Here is a 22,610-nt window from a genome sequence, read left to right on the forward strand (position 1 = left end):
AAGGGAGATTGTTAGGTTGTTTGGAAGCCTAATAATCATGTGTATAATAGCAACACATCCCTTAATTCAAGGCTCATCTGAGGAGAGTGTCATTCATTACGGTGACTTAATCTGGTACACCTGCCATACTCAAAAATCGGCGAGGGTGAGGTAATAACGAGGAGCTCTCATGAGACAGCGTGTCAAGTCATACTTGAACGTGGAGCTTAAGCTGGCCCTGGTGGCTATACAAAAGTGTCTCAACATACTCCAGGAGTCTTAGATCCAAACTCTAAGAAACTATGGCTAATCAAAAAAAAAAAAAAAAAAAAAAAAAAACCATATAAAATATCACAAATATGCATAACTTCAAATATGTTGTAAACCATTCCAATAATGGTTTCTTCTTTAGGGAAAAGATTAAAGCTGTCTACACGCCCAGGTAAAGACAGACAGACATCCTGTTACTTTATTATGTTCAGGTACAGACAGACAGACATCCTGTTACTTTATTATGTTCAGGTACAGACAGACAGACATCCTGTTACTTAATTATGTTCAGGTACAGACAGATAGACATCCTGTTACTTTATTATGTTCAGGTACAGACACACAGACATCCAGTTACTTTATTATGTTCAGGTACAGACAAACAGACATCCTGTTATTTTATTATGTTTGCAGGTACAAACAGACAGACATCCTGTTACTTTATTATGTTCAAGTACAGACAGACAGACATCTTGTTACTTTATTATGTTCAGGTACAGACAGATAGACATCCTGTTACTTTATTATGTTCAGGTACAGACAGATAGACATCCTGTTACTTTATTATGTTTAGGTACAGACAGACAGACATCCTGTTACTTTATTGTGTTCAGGTACAGACAGACAGACATCCTGTTACTTTATTATGTTCAGGTATAGACAGATAGACATCCTGTTACTTTTTTATGTTCAGGTACAGACAGACAGACATCCTGTTAATTTATTATGTTCAGGTACAGACAGACAGACATCCTGTTACTTTATTATGTTCAGGTACAGACAGACAGACATTCTGTTACTTTATTATAACGATAGGCATAATTTCATATATGTTGTAAATCATTCCTGACAGTTAGAATAATGGTTTCTTCTTTAGGAACAAGGTTAAAGCTGTCTACCCGCTCAGGTACACCAAATCTGGACAATTTTAACAGTTTAATGGATATAATATACATGGATATTTTAGGATAGGGGGGATTTTGTCGCCAATCAAGATTTAGAATTTTGATAGGTTGATTAATTGAGCGTTTAAACGTTTCAACCACTAATTGTAATCTACAGAAGAGGTAGTTTTATGTTTTATGTTTGGGGATTTACATCAATTAATCAGCCATTGTCTTATCCCTTTAGATCCATGAATATGAACTGTATATTCCTGTAATCAATATGTCCGGCTCCTGCTAACACTAGAAACTTATCACTGGTGTCTGTTGAGTTTTTAATGCTGTTGGCAATTGCCGTTGCCATGGCAGTGTCTAAGGTAATGATTCTATTTGATTTTCATGCAAGAAAAGGAGAGACAGGACATTGGACTGAATATTAACAGGGATCTAAAGGTATAAGACAATGACGATAAATTGATATATCATGCCCAATGATGATACACAAAATTACCCAATTCTCTAGATTAAAAATTAGTGGTTGAAAAGTTTGAACACTCAACTTATTGAATTAACCAATCAAAATTTACTAAAGTCACCAAAGTTGTTAAGCCAACAAAGAAGGAAACGTTATTACAAAATTTTTGGGACTAGTGTAATAAACAGCCTATTGTCCCCTTCCTCCCTGCCAAATATGCTAAGATCAAATAGATTCCTTTCAATACTTGAGCTGGAAATATTCTCTTAAATCTTTCCCCGACAGATTGAAAATCTGTCTCAAGATTTCGACCACTGATAAGACTTTCAAAAAAGTTGTAATGGTTTTCAGAGCCTACAGAAAAAATAGATAACATTAAACTGTTATTCAGATTAAGGACGTCCAAATAGGAGGGAAATTAAAAAAAATACATTAGTTAACCTCATTCCCCCCCCTCCCCGCCCCCAACAAAAAAATGATAACACCCATAAAATTTACATCTAACAGGGTTTTACATCTTTTATTGAATCTTTAAAAAGGGGGAGGGCTGGAGCGGGGTGGAGGAGAATAAGACACTTTTTGTAAACAAACCTAGAACACAAAGGAATCATAAAAAATAGTGTTACAGCAATAAAATATGGCAAGGCAGTTTCTATAATGAGATACAATGTGAAAATGGGAAATAACTGTAGCTGAACCGCCGTTTACCCAAGTGCCAGGTCTATGGAAAATAAAATAAATAGAAAAGAAATTAGGTAGTTATATTTTTTAAATGTATCTAGTAAGGGGGGGGGGGTAAGTTTTGCCACTTTCGCGTAATCAGTGTTGTGTGGGCTAGGTATTGATCTGAGATTATAGGTTATTTAGGATAAAAGTTTACTTTTGGGTAGTAGTTCACGGAAATTTAATCATTTTTTGAATAGGTCTCCAGGTTCAGGTGCTGCAGGCTGGAAGGTCGTTTCTGGACAGGTATAAAATTTTAAAAATTTTGTTTAAAGAGTTAGAGAGCAACTTATAAAACAAAATATGCTTCTTTTTGAATGTTATTAACATATCTCCAAAAAAAAATTAAAATTGACCTCCAGGTTCAGGTGCTGCAGGTCTCCAGGTACACTCTGTACAGGTAAAAATTAAAATTTCTTATTTGAAGAGTTACAGGTACACTTATAAAACAAAATATGCATCTTTTTGGATGTTATCATCATATTTGCAGAAAAATTTAAAATCGGCCTCCAGGTTCAGGTGCTGTAGGCCTCCAGGTACACTCTGGACAGGTAAAAATTAAAATTTTTTATTTGAAGATCTTAATTTTTTCTGCAGATATGTTAATGTTATGTTGCTCTCTAACTCTTCAAACTAAATTTTTTAAAATTTTATACCTGTCCAGAAACGACCTTCCAGCCTGCAGCACCTGAACCTGGAGACCTATTCAAAAAATAATTAAATTTCCGTGAACTACTACCCAAAAGTAAACTTTTATCCTAAATAACCTATAATCTCAGATCAATACCTAGCCCACACAACACTGATTACGCGAAAGTGGCAAAACTTACCCCCCCCCCCCTTATCCTTGATAATTTAATTTTATCTATTCCTGGAGGCAAATTCAATGTGTTTAAATATCCCAAAGTTTTAAGCTCTTGTAAAACTGGTTCTTCTCCTTCTTTCACCAACCTTCAAACATTTTATTTTCATGCAATGCAGGGAGGGAGGGGACATTGGGCTGTTTATTACGCTAGTCCCCAAAGTCCTATAATAACGTTTTCTTATTTAGAAACCTTGAGGACTTTGAGTTTTGATTAGCTGGTTCATTTTGTTTGGTGTCAAAACGTTTCAATCACTAATTGTAATCTACAGAAGGGGTAATTTTGTGCATCACCATTTGGGATGAAAATCAATTCATTTGCCATTGTCTTATCCCTTAAGATCACTGCATAGGTACAATGTATTACAGTTTGGCTGTTTCGACTCAGGGATCTAAAGGGATAAGACAATGGCCGATAAAATGATCCCAATCCCCAATTAAAACGTTTGCACACTCAACTTAATGAACCAACCAATTCAATAAAAATCCCCAAAAATTGTTTTGCATTCGAAAAAGAAATCGTTATTATAAAACTTTGAGGACTAGTGTAATAATCAGCCCAATGTCCAAACGTTTCAACCATTAATTTTAATCTACAGAACGGGTAATTTTATATATCATCATTGGAGACGTACATCAATTGATCAGCCATTGTCTTATCCCTTTAGATCTATGAATTTAATTATATTCAGTAACATTGTATGAAGACCTTTGTGCAAATTTTCTTGGTATGAAGCCAGCATAGAGCCTCACATTTGTGGAATTATTTCTGGCAAATGATATAAAGTTTGTGTATGCTTCTAGGTCGTGTCCCTCACTCCCTGAGAGATGAAATTGTTATTTATAGCATCGTATTATAGACAGCTTTTCGCGCGGATATCAAAATGAAAAAAAAGATTAAAATCGGTTTTGTTAGCCCCGAGGGACCGAAGGCACTGGCTAACAAATCTGGTATTAATATTATGCTTTTTTTAAAGCGAAGCTCTTCTATTATTAGGGTCGGTCCGTCTGGAACGGATAGCATTTTTGTTAATTTAGGCATGTTAAAATCGTCATTAGATTTCAAACTTTTCATGGTGATTCCATTAACAATTAGGTACTATTTAAGAAGCGCAGCAACTCTTAATAATTACAAGAAAGTCCGTACGACCCTTTAAAACATGTAGATTTTAACTTTTTTAACAAACAAATTTTTGTATGTTTTAATTATCGTATTCATCTGATTTTTATTCTTATTTCAATGTTATAAGCGAAGCATCTCTATAATCAAGGCATACAAATATATGTATGTCCTTAAACAGTACCTGAAGTTTTGCATCAAATTTACTTACAATTTTGTTTACACTTATATGCATTAACATTCTGCTTATGTATATAGCTCTGACATAATACAAGTTTTGGGTAATGTTCGTTTGTCCTACCGTTTCAGAGCTTTGCTTCTATGGATGTGATCATCCCTGTTCTATTAAATGTTTTAAAAAGCGAGAAACTATTATAACGAAAAATTGTTCATCTTTCCTGATTCTTTGTAAAGTTTGAAAAGTTGTTTTTCATTTATGATTCCCTGGAAATTAAGGCAGTTAAATGAGTTATATAAATACTAGCTTCTGCGCCCCTAGCATCTAGGGGTTCTACATTCGAAGAAATATGAAAGGGCAGAGAAACAGCCTAAAACCATACCCATTATATAAATATTTATCAAAATTTAAAAAATAAAATAGCCTAAAACCATCTCAATCCCTATAAGAATTTTTAATGTAAAGGAGAACCATATCGGTTAGCGAGATCCTTCGCTACAGACAAAAAACTTACTACTTTATAAGCAGGATGTGTTCATCTGTATATTGATTTAAAGTAGTGAGCTTTTTATTCTCTAGCAAAGAATCTCACTAACCGCTGAACCGGTATGGTTTACCTTTATAGTAAAGCTTCATAAAGGTACAGACAATGTTTATGACTTTTGGGGGGGAAGGTATCTCCGCCCTCCAAATATAAAATGACCTCCCCCCTCGGTTCCCCCCCCCCCCCATAACAATTTTCACTTTTTCTTTAGAACTAAAATTTAAATTGTTGGGAGGGGCAGTTGCAGCAGTACAAGATTGATATCCTATCCTTATAATAAAGTAAAAGGATGTTTTTCTGTCTTAATGTTTGTATCGAAGGATCTCGCAAACAGCCGAACCGATCGGGTTCTCCTTAACATGGTAGCTTCTCATAAGTCCCGGGAAGGTTTATAACTATTTTAGGGGAGGGTACAAACACCCTCCCAAGAGAAATCGCCCTGAAAAAAAAATCCCCCCCCCAGAATTTTTTTAAAATTTAAATTAAAAATAAGGGGGTAGGGGAACCCCCCCCCTCCCTAAGTTTTTTTTTACTTTTTCTTTTAAATCTAAAATATGAAATTGGGTTATCAAATTCTTCGTTCCCCTCCTCAAGTACCCCAAGGGCCTCTAGGGGCTTAGCCGCTAGTTAGGTATATAAAGTAGTAAGCTTTTTTTTTGTAAATAGCTTAATATTTTGAAAACCACTAAACTGAGAGTTCTCCATTTTAAGGAAGCATCACTTAGGTCTAAAGATGGTTTTAGGCTTTTTTCCTGCCCTTGTTTAACTATTCTAATAAAGAGTCCATAGATGCTAGGGACGCATTCTGGTAATTTCAAAATAAACTTAAATTTCAAATTTAACCGCCAATTTTCCTGCATATATTGATTAAGATAGTCCTGCTGTTCAAAATTAAAATGTTCCATAAACACATTCACCACGCTCCCTTCATCATATAAACAGAGTTAACTTTTATATTATTTACATTGCTTTTCTCGGCTCCTATAAAAGATAGGAGACTGAAACTTCTTATCAACATTCCCATTAATATGAAGCATAAATAAGTATATAACATGCATGGCGGTCGGATTGCTTTACGGCAGGGTTTAAGCTACTTTTCTATTTTCAAAATTAAAATGTTCCATAAACATTCACCATACTGCCTGAGTCATATAAACAGATTTAACTTTATAACTGTTTATATAGCGGACAGACCTAAGGTGATGACTGGCTTCACTCCTATTCACTCTCTTGTAACCATGGTTCCGGAGCCGGAGCCGGGAGCAGCAACATTTTTGGTGGAGCCGGAGCCGTATTTTTCGTTAAAAACGGCTCCGGCTCCGGACTAGCTAAAAATGATTTTTTAAAGTAATATTATAATTTGGCAACGATCTATTTCCATATAATAAACTGAAAAACTATTGTTACTTAACAAATAGACACACATCATTCTACTTTTATATAGCTTTAATCAAATAAAAGCAAAATATTTTATATTATTTATTTTATCTTATCAAATTCAAGAATGAAAAAAAATTGATATATTAATTTCAAGGTAGGAGCCGGAGCCGGAGCTGGAGCCGAAGCCGCATCAAAATCATACGGCTCCGACACCCTGCGTAACATAATATTTAAGGACATACTTACATTTTTAAGACTTGATTATAGAGTTGCTTTGCTTATAACATTATACTTTGTTGTCCCAGGAATCAATTTACTAAAAATCAGATCAATCAGATAATTAGATCAAATTAAAAGGGGGGGGGCGAAAGTGACACTTTTTGAAACCAAAACTAAGAGTCAACAAAGGAACTCAACTAAAAAAAGGGTTAAAGGTCTGAGATTTTGCATGGCAGTTGCTTTATAGGGGTACAATATGGAACTGTGAAGAAACGGCGGCGCAACCGCCGAAAACCGCCGTTTCCCGCCGTAATTTTTGTTGCCTTTTCTCGGCGGTTTTCGGCGGTTGCGCCGCCGTTTCTTCACAGTTCCATATTGTACCCCTATAAAGCAACTGCCATGCAAAATGTCAGACCTGTAACTCTTTTTTTAGTTGAGTTCCTTTGACTTTTAGTTTTGGTTTCAAAAAGTGTCACTTTCGCCCCCCCCCCTTTGTTGTTAAAAAAGTAAAAAAAATCAACATGTTTAAAATGGACGTACGGACATTCTGGTAATGATTATGAAGTTGATAAATCCTAACTAACTACTAAAGGAATCACTATGCAAAGTTTGAAATTGATAGGACAATTCTAACATGCCTAAATTAACGAAAAAAGCTATCCGTGTGTGACGGACGTACGGACCGACCCTAATTATAGAAAAGCTTCGCTTTTATAAAGTGTCTTGTGTTAAATTCAATGGATTTGAATGTTGTATAAACCTTGCTCCTGTAGTTTTGTTAGCCCAGGACAAAACTGGTATTAATTTCATGATTTTATTTTAATATTCGTGGAAAATTGTCTAAAAGGCGATGCTGTTAATGTTTTCTTAGTATGTATGAGAACCGGTTCTAATCCAACAGATATTAATCGGTTTCGAAGTCATACTGGAAAACTTATCTATTAACTCTGTTACACCTTTGCCATTTAATTTAGCAACCTCGACCAAGATTTTTAGCACTTTAAGCTCCAAATCCACCACTAAAGAGGAAAAATGTAGTGTAGTTGAATATAATTGAACAAGGATGACAACATTAAGCTTTGAAACGATAGGAGAAACGAACATTAATTCTTGAAGAGTGAAAGAACTAAATAATCAGAAAATAAATGTATAAATGTATCATAATATTAGCCAGCTGGGAAAAACATTGTATTAGGGTATGCGAGAATTTCTTACAATATCCAGGTATTCTAAATCCATTAGGTATTATATGTCCCTTTTAAAAATCTTCCAAAACGTCAATTTAGGTTGCTAATATAGTCCTCAGATATTGGTTAATACGTTTCTCCATGGTCAAGGAAGGTAGGGGGGGGGGTATCATAATAATAGCCAGCTAGGAGAAACATTGTATTAGGGTATGGGAGAATCTCCTACAATATCCATGTATTCTATATCCATTATTAGATGTATCTTTTAAAAATCTTCCAAAACGTCAATGTAGGTGGCTAATATAGTCCTCAGATTTTGGTCAATATGTTTCTCCGTGATCAAGGAAGGGGGGGGGGGGGTGGATGGGGGGTATCATAATTTAGCCAGCTGGGAAAAACATTGCAAGAATCTATCACAACATCCACGTATTCTATATCCATTATCAGATGACTCCTTTATAAAAACTTCCTCTCTCGTCAATTTAGGTTTCTAATACAGTCCTCAGATATTGGTCAATACGTTTCTAAATGGTCAAGGAAGGGAGGTGGATGGGGAGTATTATAATATTAGCCAGCTGGGAAAAACATTGCAATGGGGTAGGTATGCAAGAATCTATCACAACATCCACGTATTCTAAATCCATTATTTGATAAACCCTTCAAAAAATCCCCCCCCCCCCCCCTCGTAAAAACAACTACATTTCATCCCTTCGGGCTGTTCGTGCGACTCGCCAAAGTAGACCAGGCGTTTGTCCGCCAACTTTTCGGCCAGTGCGGTCATCAACAGGAATTTGCCGCCATCCGGCTGGACCAGGGTGTGGCTGGTGTTCCAGGCTTCCGCCATTTTTACCAGGCTTGTCAGTTTGCTGATCATGCTATCTGAAACAGAGAGAGAGAGGGCTGTAATTACATTAGTCCTCAAAGTTTTATAGTTTTTGGGTACTATCATTGGGGATGTACATCAATTTATCAGCAATTGTCTTATCCCTTTAGATCCCAGCATTTTAACCAGACTGGTTACTTTGCTTTTTTTGGGTTAGTTTTAGACCTTTTTTGTCTGCTAGCAAATTGCTTTCAGCGACTTGGCTGTGTTAATATTTCCGACGCCATTGGCTGGTATTTGACATTTGTCTATAAGTCCTAACCGTGCATTGTGAAAGTTAAGCCTGTTTTGAGCTAAAGCATTCCACCTACTTTTAGTATATAACAGATATAATAGATATTTATCAAATACTTATTGATAAAATTTTTTTTAAATTATCACAAAACAAGGATGACAACATCCATAAAAGCTAAGCACTGAAACGGTAGGACAAACGGACATTAACACTTTTATAGTGTCAGAACTGAATAATCAGAATATAAATGTATAAGAGTCGAAGCAAAATTGTAAGTAAAGGGATAGTTCTACGAAGTGTATTTAAAGAGTTAAGGTACTTAGAGTAGTGAACTTTTATATGTCTTAGTAGAATATATTAGGAATTGGATAGATATGATTATATGTTAAAGAATTTTTAACATTGACCAGACCAAACTTTTTTTATTTGACAATAGGTATCTAAAAAAGTTAAAGTGATTTGCCACATAAATTACATGAGAATGGTCTATTTTTTTCAAAATATGTATAGCTAAAACACCAATATCAGAGAATCTTTTTCCACATATTTCACAAGAGTTATAAAAAAATTGAACAGGGGTTCCCCTTGGGACAAGTTACTTAAAAAACATTAAAAAAACGTCCGGTTCATTATAGGACAGGTTTTCTATAGATTCTTTTTAAAAAATAAAGAAAACCGTCCGGTTTACTTACAATATACACATTATCTCACGCGGAAATACCAACTAACCATACAACATATATTATATATATATATATAAAAAAAACCATTCTCATGTAATTTATGTTGCAAATCACTAACTATTTTAGATATTGTCAAATAAAAACAGTTCGGTCAGGTCAATGTTAAAATTCTTTATCACAATCATAACTATCCAATGCCTAATATATTCTACTAAGACATATAAAAAGATCACTACTCTAAGTACTATACTAAATATTTTATTGGTCATTCTTTGTTGTTATGTGTATTTTGTTGTATAAAAAGTTCTATTAACTAGTAAATGCTATCTAAAGTTGTATTTATGACAAAAAAAGTTTTTGCCATATATAACATGCAACGAAGTTGAAAATAAAAATGAAAAACTCATTTGATTTTTTAAGGAAAATCCCTGGTCAAATCTTTTAATTTTAATCAATAACTTTATATTATGCACTACTACGTTATTTAAAATAGAAAAAACTTACAGTTCACTATTTTTTTTAAATGCACTTCGTGAAACTATCCCTTTGTTGAAAAACTGCTTGATACAGAATAATGTTTATGGACATTCTCACATTTTTAGGACTTGATTATAGAGTTGCTACGCTTATAATATTATACTTTGTTGTCCCCAAATCAATATACCAAAAATTAGATCAATCAAATAATTAGATCACGTACATATAAACATGTTGTTAAAAAAGTAAAAAAAACATGTTTAAAATGGACGTACGGACATTCTGGTAATGATTGTAGAGTTGCTACGTTTTCCAACTCGTGTCTATCTAATAAAGAAATCACCATGCAAAGTTTGAAATTGATAGGACAATTCTAACATGCCTAAATTAACGAAAAAAGCTATCCGTCACAGACGGATGGACGGACCGACCACCCTAATTGTAGAAAAGATTCGCTTTTAAAAACAATCAGCATTTTAAGTCACTACAAAATACCAACTTTATATTAAAATAAGACATTTTTGTACCTAATGAAATTTCAAAATTAGAAATATTTACATAAATTTTCTTAAATCATCTGTTTTAAGTTTACTTATGCAATGTTTTGATTTGTGTAGCAGACAACTTTTTAGAACATTTTTCTCTACAAATACGACATTTTGATTTTAGAAGATTTTTTGGAGTAAGGAAATATTTTAAAATTCGAACTGTAATAGTTATTTATAGCATTGTATTATAAACAGATTTCCGTGGATTTCAACATAAGAAAGTTTTGTTAGACCCGAGGGGCCAAATGCCCGGTCTAACAAAACTGTTATTCATTTTATTTTGATATTTGTGGAAACTGTCTGTTAAATGATGCTGTACATGATTTTCAGTATGACATGAAACCTGTCTCATCCAGCAGATAATTTCAAAGCCATACTAGAAAAAAAATAATAAATACCACTCCTATTAAAGATAGACGAAGGAATGAGATTCAATATTACCACGAATCTTAAGAGATAGGACATTAGACGATAAGTTGATGTACCAACCCGGCTAATTATGATAAACAAAACACCCCCTCTCTATAGATTTAAATCAATTATTGTTGGAAAAATTTGTACACTAAAGAATTGTACAAGATTTAATAAAAGAATCCAACATTTGAAAGCCAACAAAAGAGTTGAGTTTTCTTAAGCCCTTATAAGTAGAAATCTTGTGGTCGCCCAGGTACATTTGGAAAATGAAATATCCTAAAGCTATCATAGTACCTATGAGATGCTTATCTAATATAGAGAACCCAATCGGGTCAGACGTAAATGAGATCTTAAGCTTCAGACAAAAAAGAAAGACTACGTTATATAGGTACTAGCGGCTTCGCCCTATGAAGTAATAGGAAGTCAACCCTCCTAAATAGAAATATTCAAAATAAGTTATTCTTTGTTTAATTACTCTGTGGTAAAATTAAACCCAGGTTGTGCGCTGTATGAACAAAAATTTCAATTCGTAAAAATTGAACCCAGGTTGTTCGCATACACAAAAATTAAAATTTGTAAAAAAATATTAATTTTTTTTTTGGGGGGGGGGGGATTCATGGGGGTTTCGCCCCATGGAGCAGTGGGGCTCCCCCACCCCAATTACTGGTTTCTGTTTACAAAAATAAAAGAAAAATTAAAAATTTTGGAAGTGGGGATTTTTTTATTTTTGAGGGTGTTGGAGTGTACCCCCCTCCTCCCAAGAAATTAGCTTAAAACCACCAGAGAACCAGTAGGTATATTCCCTGAAGAGTAGAACCTAATCGGTTCAGCGGTTACTGAGATTTTACAAAAAAAAAAAAAAAAATTTTTTTAGGAGGGTGTTTTTTTTAGTTTTTTTAGGGTTGGGGGTGTCCCACCCGCCAGGAAAATAGCTTAAAACCATCACAGGACCAGTAGGTATATTCCCTAAAGAGTAGAGCCCAATCGGTTCAGCGGTTACTGAGATCTTAAGCTTCAGACGGACAGACAGACATCAAGCTACTTTGTATTATAGATGTGATGAAGACAAAATATTATAAAGAACAAATTTTATTACATATAAATCAAGGCGTTCTTAACATAATTTCCACGTTTAAACTAATACAATATTTATATAATATAACTGTATAACACTTAATGAAAATAGAAATTTTCATAAATGTAATCTTTTTTCCAGTATGGCTTCGAAACAAATTAATATCCGGTGGTTTAGAACCGGTTCTCAGCCAAACTGAAAATTCTTGTATAACATCGTATTTCAGATAATTTCCCACGATTTTTTAAATAGAAATCATAATATTAATACAAGTTTTGTTACACAAAGCTGGTTTTAATAATTTTTCAATTATTATCCGCGGAAAGCTGTCTATGATACGATGCTATAAATAACTATTACTGTTTGCTTAATATAAGTTGTTTTTAAAATGAATAAATTCATTTTAATTAAAATTTCTTCTCGCAAACTTTAAAAATTATAGGTAGGTAATATATTTGATGTTTTAAATATACAGGCGTTATAAAGCCTTCAACTAACCAACTTTGATGTTACAAAAGTTAGTACTAATGTTTTTATGTTTCATGTTTTATTCTATTTTCATAGCTGCGGCGTGTTTATTGACTGGCAGCGGCAGCAGCCTTCTGGTGGTACTCGGCAAATCGGGCCTCCAACTCTGGGCGGAAATGTCTGGGAAAAAAATATTTGGATTATAAACGGTAATATTATCATTGGTCTATAACAATTCTTTGTTCTTATAAATGTTAGTTTTTAAAACGATTTTATCTGGGCTTGGCAGCCGTGCCTCATTCGCGCGTAAGCCTTAAATTTAAACATGCCTGTGGTGTGTCTATCTGTCTGAGTGTGTGTGTCTGTCTATCTATCTGTTTATCTATCTATCTATCTCCCTGTATACCTGATTAATCCCTGGACAGACCAGGCAGCCCCGTCAGCCAGAGTACAGATGGTGTGTCTGTCTGTCTGTGTGTGTGTCAGTCTCTCTGTTTATCTATCTATTTACTCCCTTTATACCTGATTAATCCCCGTACAGGCCAGGCAGCCCCATCAGCCAGAGCACAGACGGTGTGTGTGTGTATCTATCTATCTGTCTGTCTATCTATCTATCTTTATACCTGATTAATCCCTGTACAGGCCAGGCAGCCCCGTCAGCCAGAGCACAGATGGTGTGTCCCTCAATTTGCTTGGACAACTCCCACAGCAGATCAATTTCCTCGGCCTTGGCATTGCCCTCAACTAAAAGAAAGGATGAAAATTATATAAATCTCAGACATTAAGTATCATTTTTAAAATACAGCTTCCAAACTGTTTAATATCTGCTGGATAAGAACCGGTTCTAAGCCATACTAGAAACACGTGTTTCATATTATATAGACTATAGCTCAACCATTTTATTCATCTAACCCAATTCCCTTTTATTTTAACACCATATAAACACTAATAAAAACTTACCAAAACTCCAAATCATGGTGTTCATCCAATCACATCCCTTCTAATGTGTACACAATTTGTAACAACCAATAAAAACTCACCAAATCTCCACATCATATTGTTCATCCAATCACATTCCTCTAATTTGTACCAACATTATTTGAACAACCAATAAAAACTCACCAAATCTCCACATCATGATGTTCATCCAATCACATCCTCCTTATTTTCTACACAATTTAAAACAACCAATAAAAACTCACCAAATTTCCACATCATCAAGTTCATCCAATCAAATCCCTTCTATTTTATACCTCAACCAATAAAAAAATCACCAAATCTCCACATCATGGTGTTCATCCAATCACATCCTCCTTATTTTCTACACAATTTGAAACAACTAATAAAAACTCACCAAATCTCCACATCATCAAGTTCATCCAATCACATCCCTTCTAATTTATACCTCAACCAATAAAAACGGGGTGCTGCCACTTTTACCACTAGCAAATATACAGCCACTGTGTTTTTGACAAATATTGGGTAGGTATGTTTTTTTCAATTTCGTTTTTAGCTGTATTTTTGGCAATATTTTTTGATCCACTGTCAAAATTACATCTTTCCGATGACATAAACACAGTTTTACTGTCATAAAAACTTTACTTTTACTTTATAAAAACTCACCAAATCTCCACATCATGGTGTTCATCCAATCACATCCCTCTCTGCAAGGAGTACATTGTCCACAGCTCTCGTGCTTGTAGAAAAGAGCCAAACGTGCAATAGCCTGGAATAATAAAAAGTTTAATTTAGGTGCTTAACTTTTATTCAAACACTTTTTATTCAATCTTGTGGTTGTACCCCTTCCCCAAAATGGTTATAAACCCTTCCCAAGACCTTTGAGAAGCTACCCTGTAAAGAAGAACCATGATACCGGTTCAGCGGTTAGCTCAATCCTTCAGTACAAACAAACATACAGACAGAGATCCAGTTATAAGGATAGTGAAAGTACAACTACGAAAAGATTAGCAAATTGAAAATTGATAGATAGATACCTCTACAACATCAGTCTGTTTGTTCATAACAATGACAGCAGCTGTGCCCAAGCTAGTAATAGATAGATACCTCTACAACATCAGTCTGTTTGTTCATAACAATGACAGCAGCTGTGCCCAAGCTAGTAATAGATAGAAAGATACCTTAACAACATCAGTCTGTTTGTTCATAACAATGACAGCTGCTGTACCCAAGCTAGTAATAGATAGATACCTTGACAACGTCAGTCTGTTTGTTCATAACAATGACAGCAGCTGTGCCCAAGCTAGTAATAGATAGATACCTTAACAACATCAGTCTGTTTGTTCATAACAATGACAGCAGCTGTGCCCAAGCTAGTAATAGATAGATACCTTAACAACATCAGTCTGTTTGTTCATAACAATGACAGCAGCTGTGCCCAAGCTAGTAATAGATAGATACCTTAACAACATCAGTCTGTTTGTTCATAACAATGACAGCAGCTGTGCCCAAGCTAGTAATAGATAGATACCTTAACAACGTCAGTCTGTTTGTTCATAACAATGACAGCAGCTGTACCCAAGCTAGTAATAGATAGATAGATACCTTAACAACATCAGTCTGTTTGTTCATAACAATGACAGCAGCTGTACCCAAGCTAGTAATAGATAGATAGGTACCTTAACAACATCAGTCTGTTTGTTCATAACAATGACAGCAGCTGTACCCAAGCTAGTAATAGATAGATAGATACCTTAACAACATCAGTCTGTTTGTTCATAACAATGACAGCAGCTGTACCCAAGCCAGTCTGAGCAGCAACAAGGGCATCAAAGTCCATCAGTACCTCGTCACACACCCTAAACAAAACAAAATAAAATTGTAATAATAATTATTGCATCTTATTATAGAAGACAGCTTTCTGCGGATATTAAAATGATAAATTATTAAAACCAGTTTTTAAGCCCCTAAGGACGGAGACCCGGACTTTAAAAAATGGTAGGATAGGTAGGTATTGACTTTATGGTTTTTATTTTAATATTTGTATTTTGTGGAAAATTGTCTGTAAAACGATGCTGTTAATTCAGCGGATATTAATCGGTTTCGAAGCCATACTGGAAAAGGGATTACTGAAAAAAAATTTATGATACAAAGTAGAACAATGTCTGTGTGTCTGTCCGTCCTTTCGTATGTTTGTCAGTAGTACCTAGTGAAGTAAATGACACAGAATAAAGCAAATTAAATGCTTAATTTTGTTATTATTTTTTTAATTAAGCCCCCAAGGTTGTGAAGCCAACGAATAAGAAAACGTAGAACTTACTTATTTCGGATATAAGGAGTGGATGATCCACCGGGGATGACACAAGGGTTAATTTTGTGTATCATCATTGATGGTTTACATTATTTTATTAGCAATTTAGAAGGTTTACATGTCATCATTAGGGATGTACAATGTAAATCAATTCGTCGGCCATTGTCTTATCCCATTAGATATCTGGTAGAACTTACTTCTTTGGGATAAGGGAAGTAGATGAGCCACCTGCTAGGATGACGCAAAGTATATTAAAACTTACTTCTTTGGGATGAGTGGAGTGGAGGAGCCTCCGGGGATGACGCAAAGTAGATTATCCCAGCCACCAATAACACCGCCACAGTGACGCTCAATAAGATCCTAAATATAGATATTTAATTTCATGTAAATTCAGGTTTCAATAACTACTGAACCCATTGAGTTCACCTTTTAATGGAAGCCTAATAAAGGTCATGGATGGTTTTAGGCTATTTTCATATGAGATTTATGTCTTAGGATGGTTTTAGGCTATTTTTACCTCCCTTTAAATACAGGGCCTTTAAATCCTAGGGGTGCAACCGCTAGTAATTCAATAATTTAAGTTGGGTAAAAAATGTCCACGAGAGTTAGCAAGATAGATGGATGGATGGATAGCTAGATATCTAAAATCTAGATAGATAGATAATTACCTTGAGAGGGACACTCATCTCCTCCTCAACTGTGCAAGGGTTGTTCACGTGACCATAGAGATGTTGAACAGATAGATAGATAGATAGATAATTAGATAGATAGATAGTTACCTTGAGAGGGACACTCATCTCCTCCTCAACTGTGCAAGGATTGTTCACGTGACCAGAGATGTTGAACAGCTTGGTACCAGTGTTGCGGGGTCTGCCGAAACCTAAAAACAATAGGTACCGATATAGAATCAAGGATCTAAAGGGGTAAGACAATGGCCGATAAATTGATGTGTATTTCCAATGCAATTATGATACACAAATTACCTCTTATGTAGATTAAAATTAGTGGTTGAGACTTAGATAGGTACTTACTTAGAATAGTACTACAAATATATCTGCAAGGAGTGAATATAAAAATTATTAATCGTATTATAGACAGCTTTCCGCGGATATTAAATTAAAATATTAAAAAATGTTATGATTTTCTTTAAAAATTGTCTGTAATACAATGCTATAAATATATGATCTTTCCCTATGGCTGAGAACCGGTTCTAATCCACCTAGCGCATCTTAATGATTAAATGAAATACATACCAGCAAACCATTCACCACCCCTCCTGCAGATTGTGGGGGCCACGGCTACAGTCTCCACGTTGGTGACAGTGGTGGGGCAACCGAACACTCCAACGTCAGCGGGAAATGGGGGCTTTAGGCGGGGCTTTCCCTGCTTACCCTCCAGGGATTCAATCAGAGCAGTCTCCTCGCCGCAGATATAAGCGCCGGCTCCTCTGAAAAAATAAATTCGCATCAGTATTTTTCATTAAATAAGATAAAGGACAATTTTTAACATCTTATAAAAATATATAAAATCCCTCTGTAACTTTATACAGAAACCTATTAGAAATCATTTAATATTTCTCTAGGTAGGTATTATATACAATTGAGACATAAAAACATGAGTGAGAAAACAGAATAAAATAATATGCATGTTAGTTAAATTAAAGTGCATTGATAAGTCCAGAAACTATTTGGGGGAGGGGAGGGGGATATAGTGCTCAACAGAAACTAAAAGGAAAAGGCACCAAATGGCAAATATCTGTGCACTAAGACAAAAAAGTCATAGCCAGATCCGCAGGCAGTCTACCTCCCCCTCTCTTGTTTTCATTCTATATCAAAATCAAGGGGGTGGTGTCAGTGCTAAACAAAAACCATGTGGGAAAGCACCAAATGGCAAATACCTGTGCACAAATACATCAAAGTCATAACCGGATCCACAGGCATTCTTTCCAAGGAAACCCTTCTGGTAAGCCTGAAAAAAAGGAATATTTATTTATCGCATCGTATTAGACAGCTTTCCGCAGATATTGAAATGAAGAATTATAAGATTAAAACCAGTTTTTTAGCCCAGATGTGTAGAAGGCACGGGCTAAAAAAACTGATTTTAATGTTATAATTGTACATTTTTATATTCGTAGAACGCTGGATATAATAAGATGCTAGACATAGTTTTTTCGTATGGATTAGAAACTGATACTAGTATCATGATTTTCATTTTAGTATACATGAAAAATTGTCTTTAATTCGATGATATATTAATGATTTTTCAATACGGCGGAGAACCGGTTCTAATCCACCGGATATTAATCGGTTTAGAAGCGATACTGGAAATGCTTTTTGTCCTATTATATAAAGTAGTAAGGTTATTTGTCTGAAGCTTAAGATTTCAAGTATGCTTCATGTATAAGATATATAAAAAAATGAGTCTCCGAGGCCATAGAAATGAGGAGCATTGGAATTTTTTTTGAATTGTTTGAAGAACTAAACAATATATGTCTTTTTTTGTTCAAAAAAACATATAAAAGTCGGAACACAGTTGAATAAGGACATACCTCCATGATAGCAACCTGGAGGTTGAATGCCAAAACAAACTTTTTAGGTACCTATATGGGTCCCCAAGGCGATAGAAATTACGATAAAGCAATGGAAATATTTTTAATTGATTTAAGAACTGATCAATAGATGTCTTTTTAAAAAAAAAGCCATAACAAAGTCGAAACATACCTCCTTGATGGCAACCTGAAGGTTGGATGCCTCATTATAGAACTCTCCTCTGATGTAGATGTAGGCCGCTCTGGCTCCCATGGCGGCTCCAGCAATCAGACATCCCTCCACCAACTTGTGGGGGTCGTGACGCATAATCTCACGATCCTAAATAAGAAGAAAATAGTTACCTATCTTATATCAACAACAACGAAATTAATTCAAAAACACATACCTAGAATTTTATTATTTTAGATTTGTTGGCTATACCTTATTCCTGGAAAATGGTAAATAAATTGTAGTAAAAAGTAAAGGATGACATCATTCATAAAATTAAAAACTTAGAGGACTAGTGTAATAAAAAGCCTATTGTCCTTTCTATCGCTCTGATAAAAATAAATATTTGTTCTACCAACCTTGCAAGTTCCGGGTTCACCTTCGTCGGCGTTGACAACCAAGTACTTGGGTCTAAAAAAAATAAAAAGGATTAAAACATGGATCTAAAGAGATAAGACAATGGTTGATAAATTGATGTACTTTCCCAATGATGACACACAAATTACCCCATTTGTAGATTACAATTAAGTGGTTGAACTGTTTGGACGCTCAACTTAATAAACCATCCCTTCAAAATTCAATAAAAGTCCCCTTGGTTATTCAGCCAACGAATAAGAAAACGACTTTAGGGGACTAGTATATAAAAACCGCCTTCCCTGGGTAAGATTGCAACTAACCTGCCATCACTGGGCTTATTCATGAAGCTCCACTTCATACCAGAGGGGAAACCTGCACCACCCCTACCTCTCAGGCCAGATGCCTAGATAGATAGATAGATATGTATTCATAGATATATAGATGGACAGATAGATAGAGATGTATTGATAACGCTCCAGAGGGGAAACCTGCACCACCCCTTTTTCAGTATGGCTTAGAACCGGTTCTAATCCAGCGGATATAAATCGGGTTCGAAGCCATACTGGAAAGAAGTTCCTACACTTTACATTTAAATTATAATACCGACCTTGATTTCATTGATGATCCAGTCAGATCCTTTCTGGACAATCTCCTTGGTCTTGTACCAATCTCCGCGGGCCATGGAGCCCTAAATCATTAAAAATATGAATTTCTCAGTAGATATTTAATATAGATGTCTATTTTTATCTGTGAGCATAGCATTATTATGAAAAAATTAAGCTTTTTTGGCTGCTAATTCAGATTATGAAATCAAATTTAATATAAGAATTTCCCTTAACTATGGGTGGGCAGGGGTGTATAATATTATGCATGTGATTACCTGTTAAAGAGGGGGGGGGGGGGGAGGGTGATGAAAATTATGTGGGGGAAAATAAAAGAATAGCAGATTTTTTCATTGAGCAATATGTATATTGTATAGTATAATAATGTATATGATCAAATAAGAAGAAAACTTGAATTAACTTAATGCATTTGGGGGAGGGGGACCTTAGCTTCATCATTAATTTTTAACATTGCATTTTTTCCCACCTTAGGGGAAAAACTAGGGGGGGGGGGGGGGTGAAATAGGTATGTTTGTATGGGGTTTCTTCGTGATATTCTATTTTTTCCACCTTTTTATGAAATTTATGATAAAATACGATGAATATGTGTAAAACTATTTCAATATGGCTTCGAAACCAATTAAAATCCGCTGGATCAGAACCGGTTCTAAGCCATATTGATATGCATGTATCGAATCGTATTATATTCAGTTTTTACTAGGTAAAATAAAAATGTACAACCCTAATAACAAAACTGGTTTTAATATTCTTATAATTGTACATTTTCATATCTGCGGAAAGCTGTTTATAATACGATGTGATAAAAAAAAACTATTTTAGGTACCTTAATTCCCCAGTCATGACGTCCATAGATATTTGTAAAGATTCTGTCTTGGTCAGGAAGATTACCAAAACTGGTCTTGGTTGACTGAGATCTTAAATGTTTTTGTATGAAGTTAGGTTGATAATTAGCCAAAAAATTATAGACCAAAAATAATTGCAATTTCAACTTGATGAAATTGTTGTTCAGGCAAAATAGGTTTGGAAAGTGGGGTTCATTAACACACAATGCCTTTCTTCAAGCTCATATCTAATACATTGCTTAATATCCTCTATTTTTAAAGGATTACTTTTATTATAATTGTTTATATTTAGAAGTCTTATCTGTTTTTTGCATCATACTAAAATCCTGCAGATTACATATAAGCTTAATTTTACTTAGGTACATTTTAGAAGGAAAATCAATTATAGGAAAAAAACACTATTTGATGAAACTAGCAGATAAGCCCCCCTGCCAATTGGGGCTCTGTTCTCGATGAAAAATGCTAGAAAATTAGCATAAAACCAGCACAAGACTTAATTCTAAAAAGATAATAGCCTACCACCATCCTGGGACCTTTTGTCTAACTTTCCTAAAATAGAGAACTCGGAACAGCTAGGTATCCAAGTACGTCTAAATCTGTAGACAAAATAAAACCTTACTACTTTATATAATAGGATAACGTGTACCTGGAATTAGCAGGCACCTGCAGGGCTGGAGCCTGGTGCTGCAGGGACTGTTTAACCAGCGGATTAACCCTTCTCACCACGCCACTTGCCATATTCATTCTGAAGAAAATATTTCAGATCAACCTTATTATATTCTCTATAAAAATATGACACAATTTCTTTGTATAACATAAATATACGTCAAAAAGGAAAGCTTTTAACACTAAATTTTATGTATTATATTTCATGATTATGTAATTTTGAAATTTATGAAATATTTAAAAACACTTGTAGCAAATCAATATTAATGACTTTCTTAAATAATACATGTATTAAAATGCCAATTTTATGTAATAAAGTGCTGTTAAAAGCTGATTTGTCTTATTAAAGATAAGGTCTAGGGCACCATGTATGAAAAACTTAAAATTAACAATGTCTGCTACTTCACACATAATAATTTCAAGTTTAGTAAGTGAAACAATATGGCCGCTGTAATACCCAAAATTACAAAACTTTCATCCTTAATAACTCGGGTCCTGGGCTGCAATCCGGGCCCCATGACCCTGCAGGGCACCAACACCTACCTCATTGGCACGGGCAAAAGGTAAGGTTTAATGCTATATTCTAAATAATTTGTAGAAAATAATATTTTTAATTGGGTAATTTTGGGGGTTATGAAAGGTTTTGTTGGCGTTTGCGCGAATGCCGCGCATTGTTGTTGGGGTCATTAATACAAGTTGCCAACTCTAAATATAGAACATAAACATAAAATATTATTAATATTAGTTAACCATAATTTTATGTCTAATTGATATAAAAATCATCTATTGAATTTTAAAATCGAAAGTAAGGTTCAATTATATTTGCTTGAAAGCCCTGTGTTAAAGGGGGGGGGGGGGCAATTCATTTAATTTGCCCCTCCCCCCTACCAAACGTAAATACCCCAAAATGCCCACATTCAATTCGCACGCTCAGGTTCGATTCTAACGTAAATACTTTATAATAAAAGCTATCCGTTACGTACGACGTACCGATTTCATTTTAGAAAAGCACTTTGAAACGAACAAATGTGATTTTTTGTTTAAACGACCAAGAAAATATTTAAGTTTTGGCAACCTAGCTTTTGGAAGCAGACAATCGCTCTAGAGAAATCAGCTGATTACATAAACAACAAAACGCGAAGACTAAAAAAATATTATTAGAAAATCTCGTCGTTCTTATAATTATGTTATTTTTTAAAGTTATTTATATTATAGTTTTGACCTTTTCATATAGTTATTTATATGTTTATTAATTAGGTACTTTTTCATGATTTTTTATTATTTGTTAAAAAAATAATCACATGATTTTTTATTATTTGTTATAAAAATAATCACATGATTTTTTAATATTATATACAAAATTCTTTAAAATTTAAATAATTTATTCCTTTGTTTAGAAATTTTAAAACATTTTTCCACTTTTTAAGCTTTAAATTTCATTAAAAGGTGTTTGTCCGATCTGATGCTAAAAAATAAAAAATGCATGTTTTTCAA

General features: G+C 34.5%; 3 protein-coding genes across 3 annotated transcripts in view; 1 reads left to right on the forward strand and 2 right to left on the reverse strand.

Annotated features, from left to right (window-relative positions):
- Positions 1-1,058: 1,058 nt before the first annotated feature.
- LOC145331075 (uncharacterized) lies at positions 1,059-8,697 on the reverse strand. Its single transcript, XM_080175694.1, has 9 exons — positions 8,530-8,697; positions 7,591-7,653; positions 5,889-5,960; positions 4,711-4,756; positions 3,903-4,013; positions 3,202-3,282; positions 1,846-1,961; positions 1,406-1,505; positions 1,059-1,167 (listed from the first exon to the last, which is right to left on the reverse strand). The coding sequence occupies exons 1-9, from the start codon at positions 8,693-8,695 to the stop codon at positions 1,074-1,076; spliced, it is 849 nt and encodes a 282-aa protein (XP_080031820.1). The 5' UTR covers positions 8,696-8,697; the 3' UTR covers positions 1,059-1,073.
- A 3,437-nt stretch (positions 8,698-12,134) lies between these two features.
- ND-51 (NADH dehydrogenase (ubiquinone) 51 kDa subunit) lies at positions 12,135-21,300 on the reverse strand. Its single transcript, XM_080175696.1, has 14 exons — positions 21,097-21,300; positions 20,432-20,522; positions 19,593-19,673; positions 19,306-19,388; positions 18,988-19,039; positions 18,593-18,739; positions 17,770-17,840; positions 17,126-17,319; positions 16,652-16,752; positions 16,135-16,232; positions 15,315-15,420; positions 14,228-14,330; positions 13,228-13,348; positions 12,135-12,784 (listed from the first exon to the last, which is right to left on the reverse strand). The coding sequence occupies exons 1-14, from the start codon at positions 21,192-21,194 to the stop codon at positions 12,712-12,714; spliced, it is 1,419 nt and encodes a 472-aa protein (XP_080031822.1). The 5' UTR covers positions 21,195-21,300; the 3' UTR covers positions 12,135-12,711.
- The window catches only part of LOC145331080 (endoribonuclease LACTB2), a 28,629-nt gene continuing 27,218 nt past the window's right edge, over positions 21,200-22,610 (forward strand). Inside the window, exon 1 of the mRNA XM_080175697.1 lies at positions 21,200-21,679. Coding sequence (XP_080031823.1) covers positions 21,558-21,679 — 122 coding nt within the window. The 5' untranslated portion in view covers positions 21,200-21,557. The remainder of the gene's footprint in view (positions 21,680-22,610) is intronic.

This window comes from Acartia tonsa, chromosome 11 (assembly GCF_053477335.1).
Source record: "Acartia tonsa isolate MP-2025a chromosome 11, ASM5347733v1, whole genome shotgun sequence".
Classification (NCBI taxonomy): domain Eukaryota; kingdom Metazoa; phylum Arthropoda; class Copepoda; order Calanoida; family Acartiidae; genus Acartia; species Acartia tonsa.

Coding starts and splice junctions, on each gene's coding strand:
- LOC145331075 (XM_080175694.1), bottom strand. CDS start 8,695: ATGATCAGCAAACTGACAAGCCTGGTAAAAATGGCGGAAGCCTGGAAC. Junction 4,757..5,888: donor TCTTAATCAATATATGCAGG/AAAATTGGCGGT, acceptor TTAATTTCCAGG/GAATCATAAATGAAAAACAA. Junction 1,506..1,845: donor TCCAGCTCAAGTATTGAAAG/GAATCTATTTGA, acceptor TCATTACCTTAG/ACACTGCCATGGCAACGGCA.
- ND-51 (XM_080175696.1), bottom strand. CDS start 21,194: ATGAATATGGCAAGTGGCGTGGTGAGAAGGGTTAATCCGCTGGTTAAA. Junction 19,389..19,592: donor GGATCATCAATGAAATCAAG/GTCGGTATTATA, acceptor CTATCTATCTAG/GCATCTGGCCTGAGAGGTAG. Junction 18,740..18,987: donor GTGAACCCGGAACTTGCAAG/GTTGGTAGAACA, acceptor CTTCTTATTTAG/GATCGTGAGATTATGCGTCA.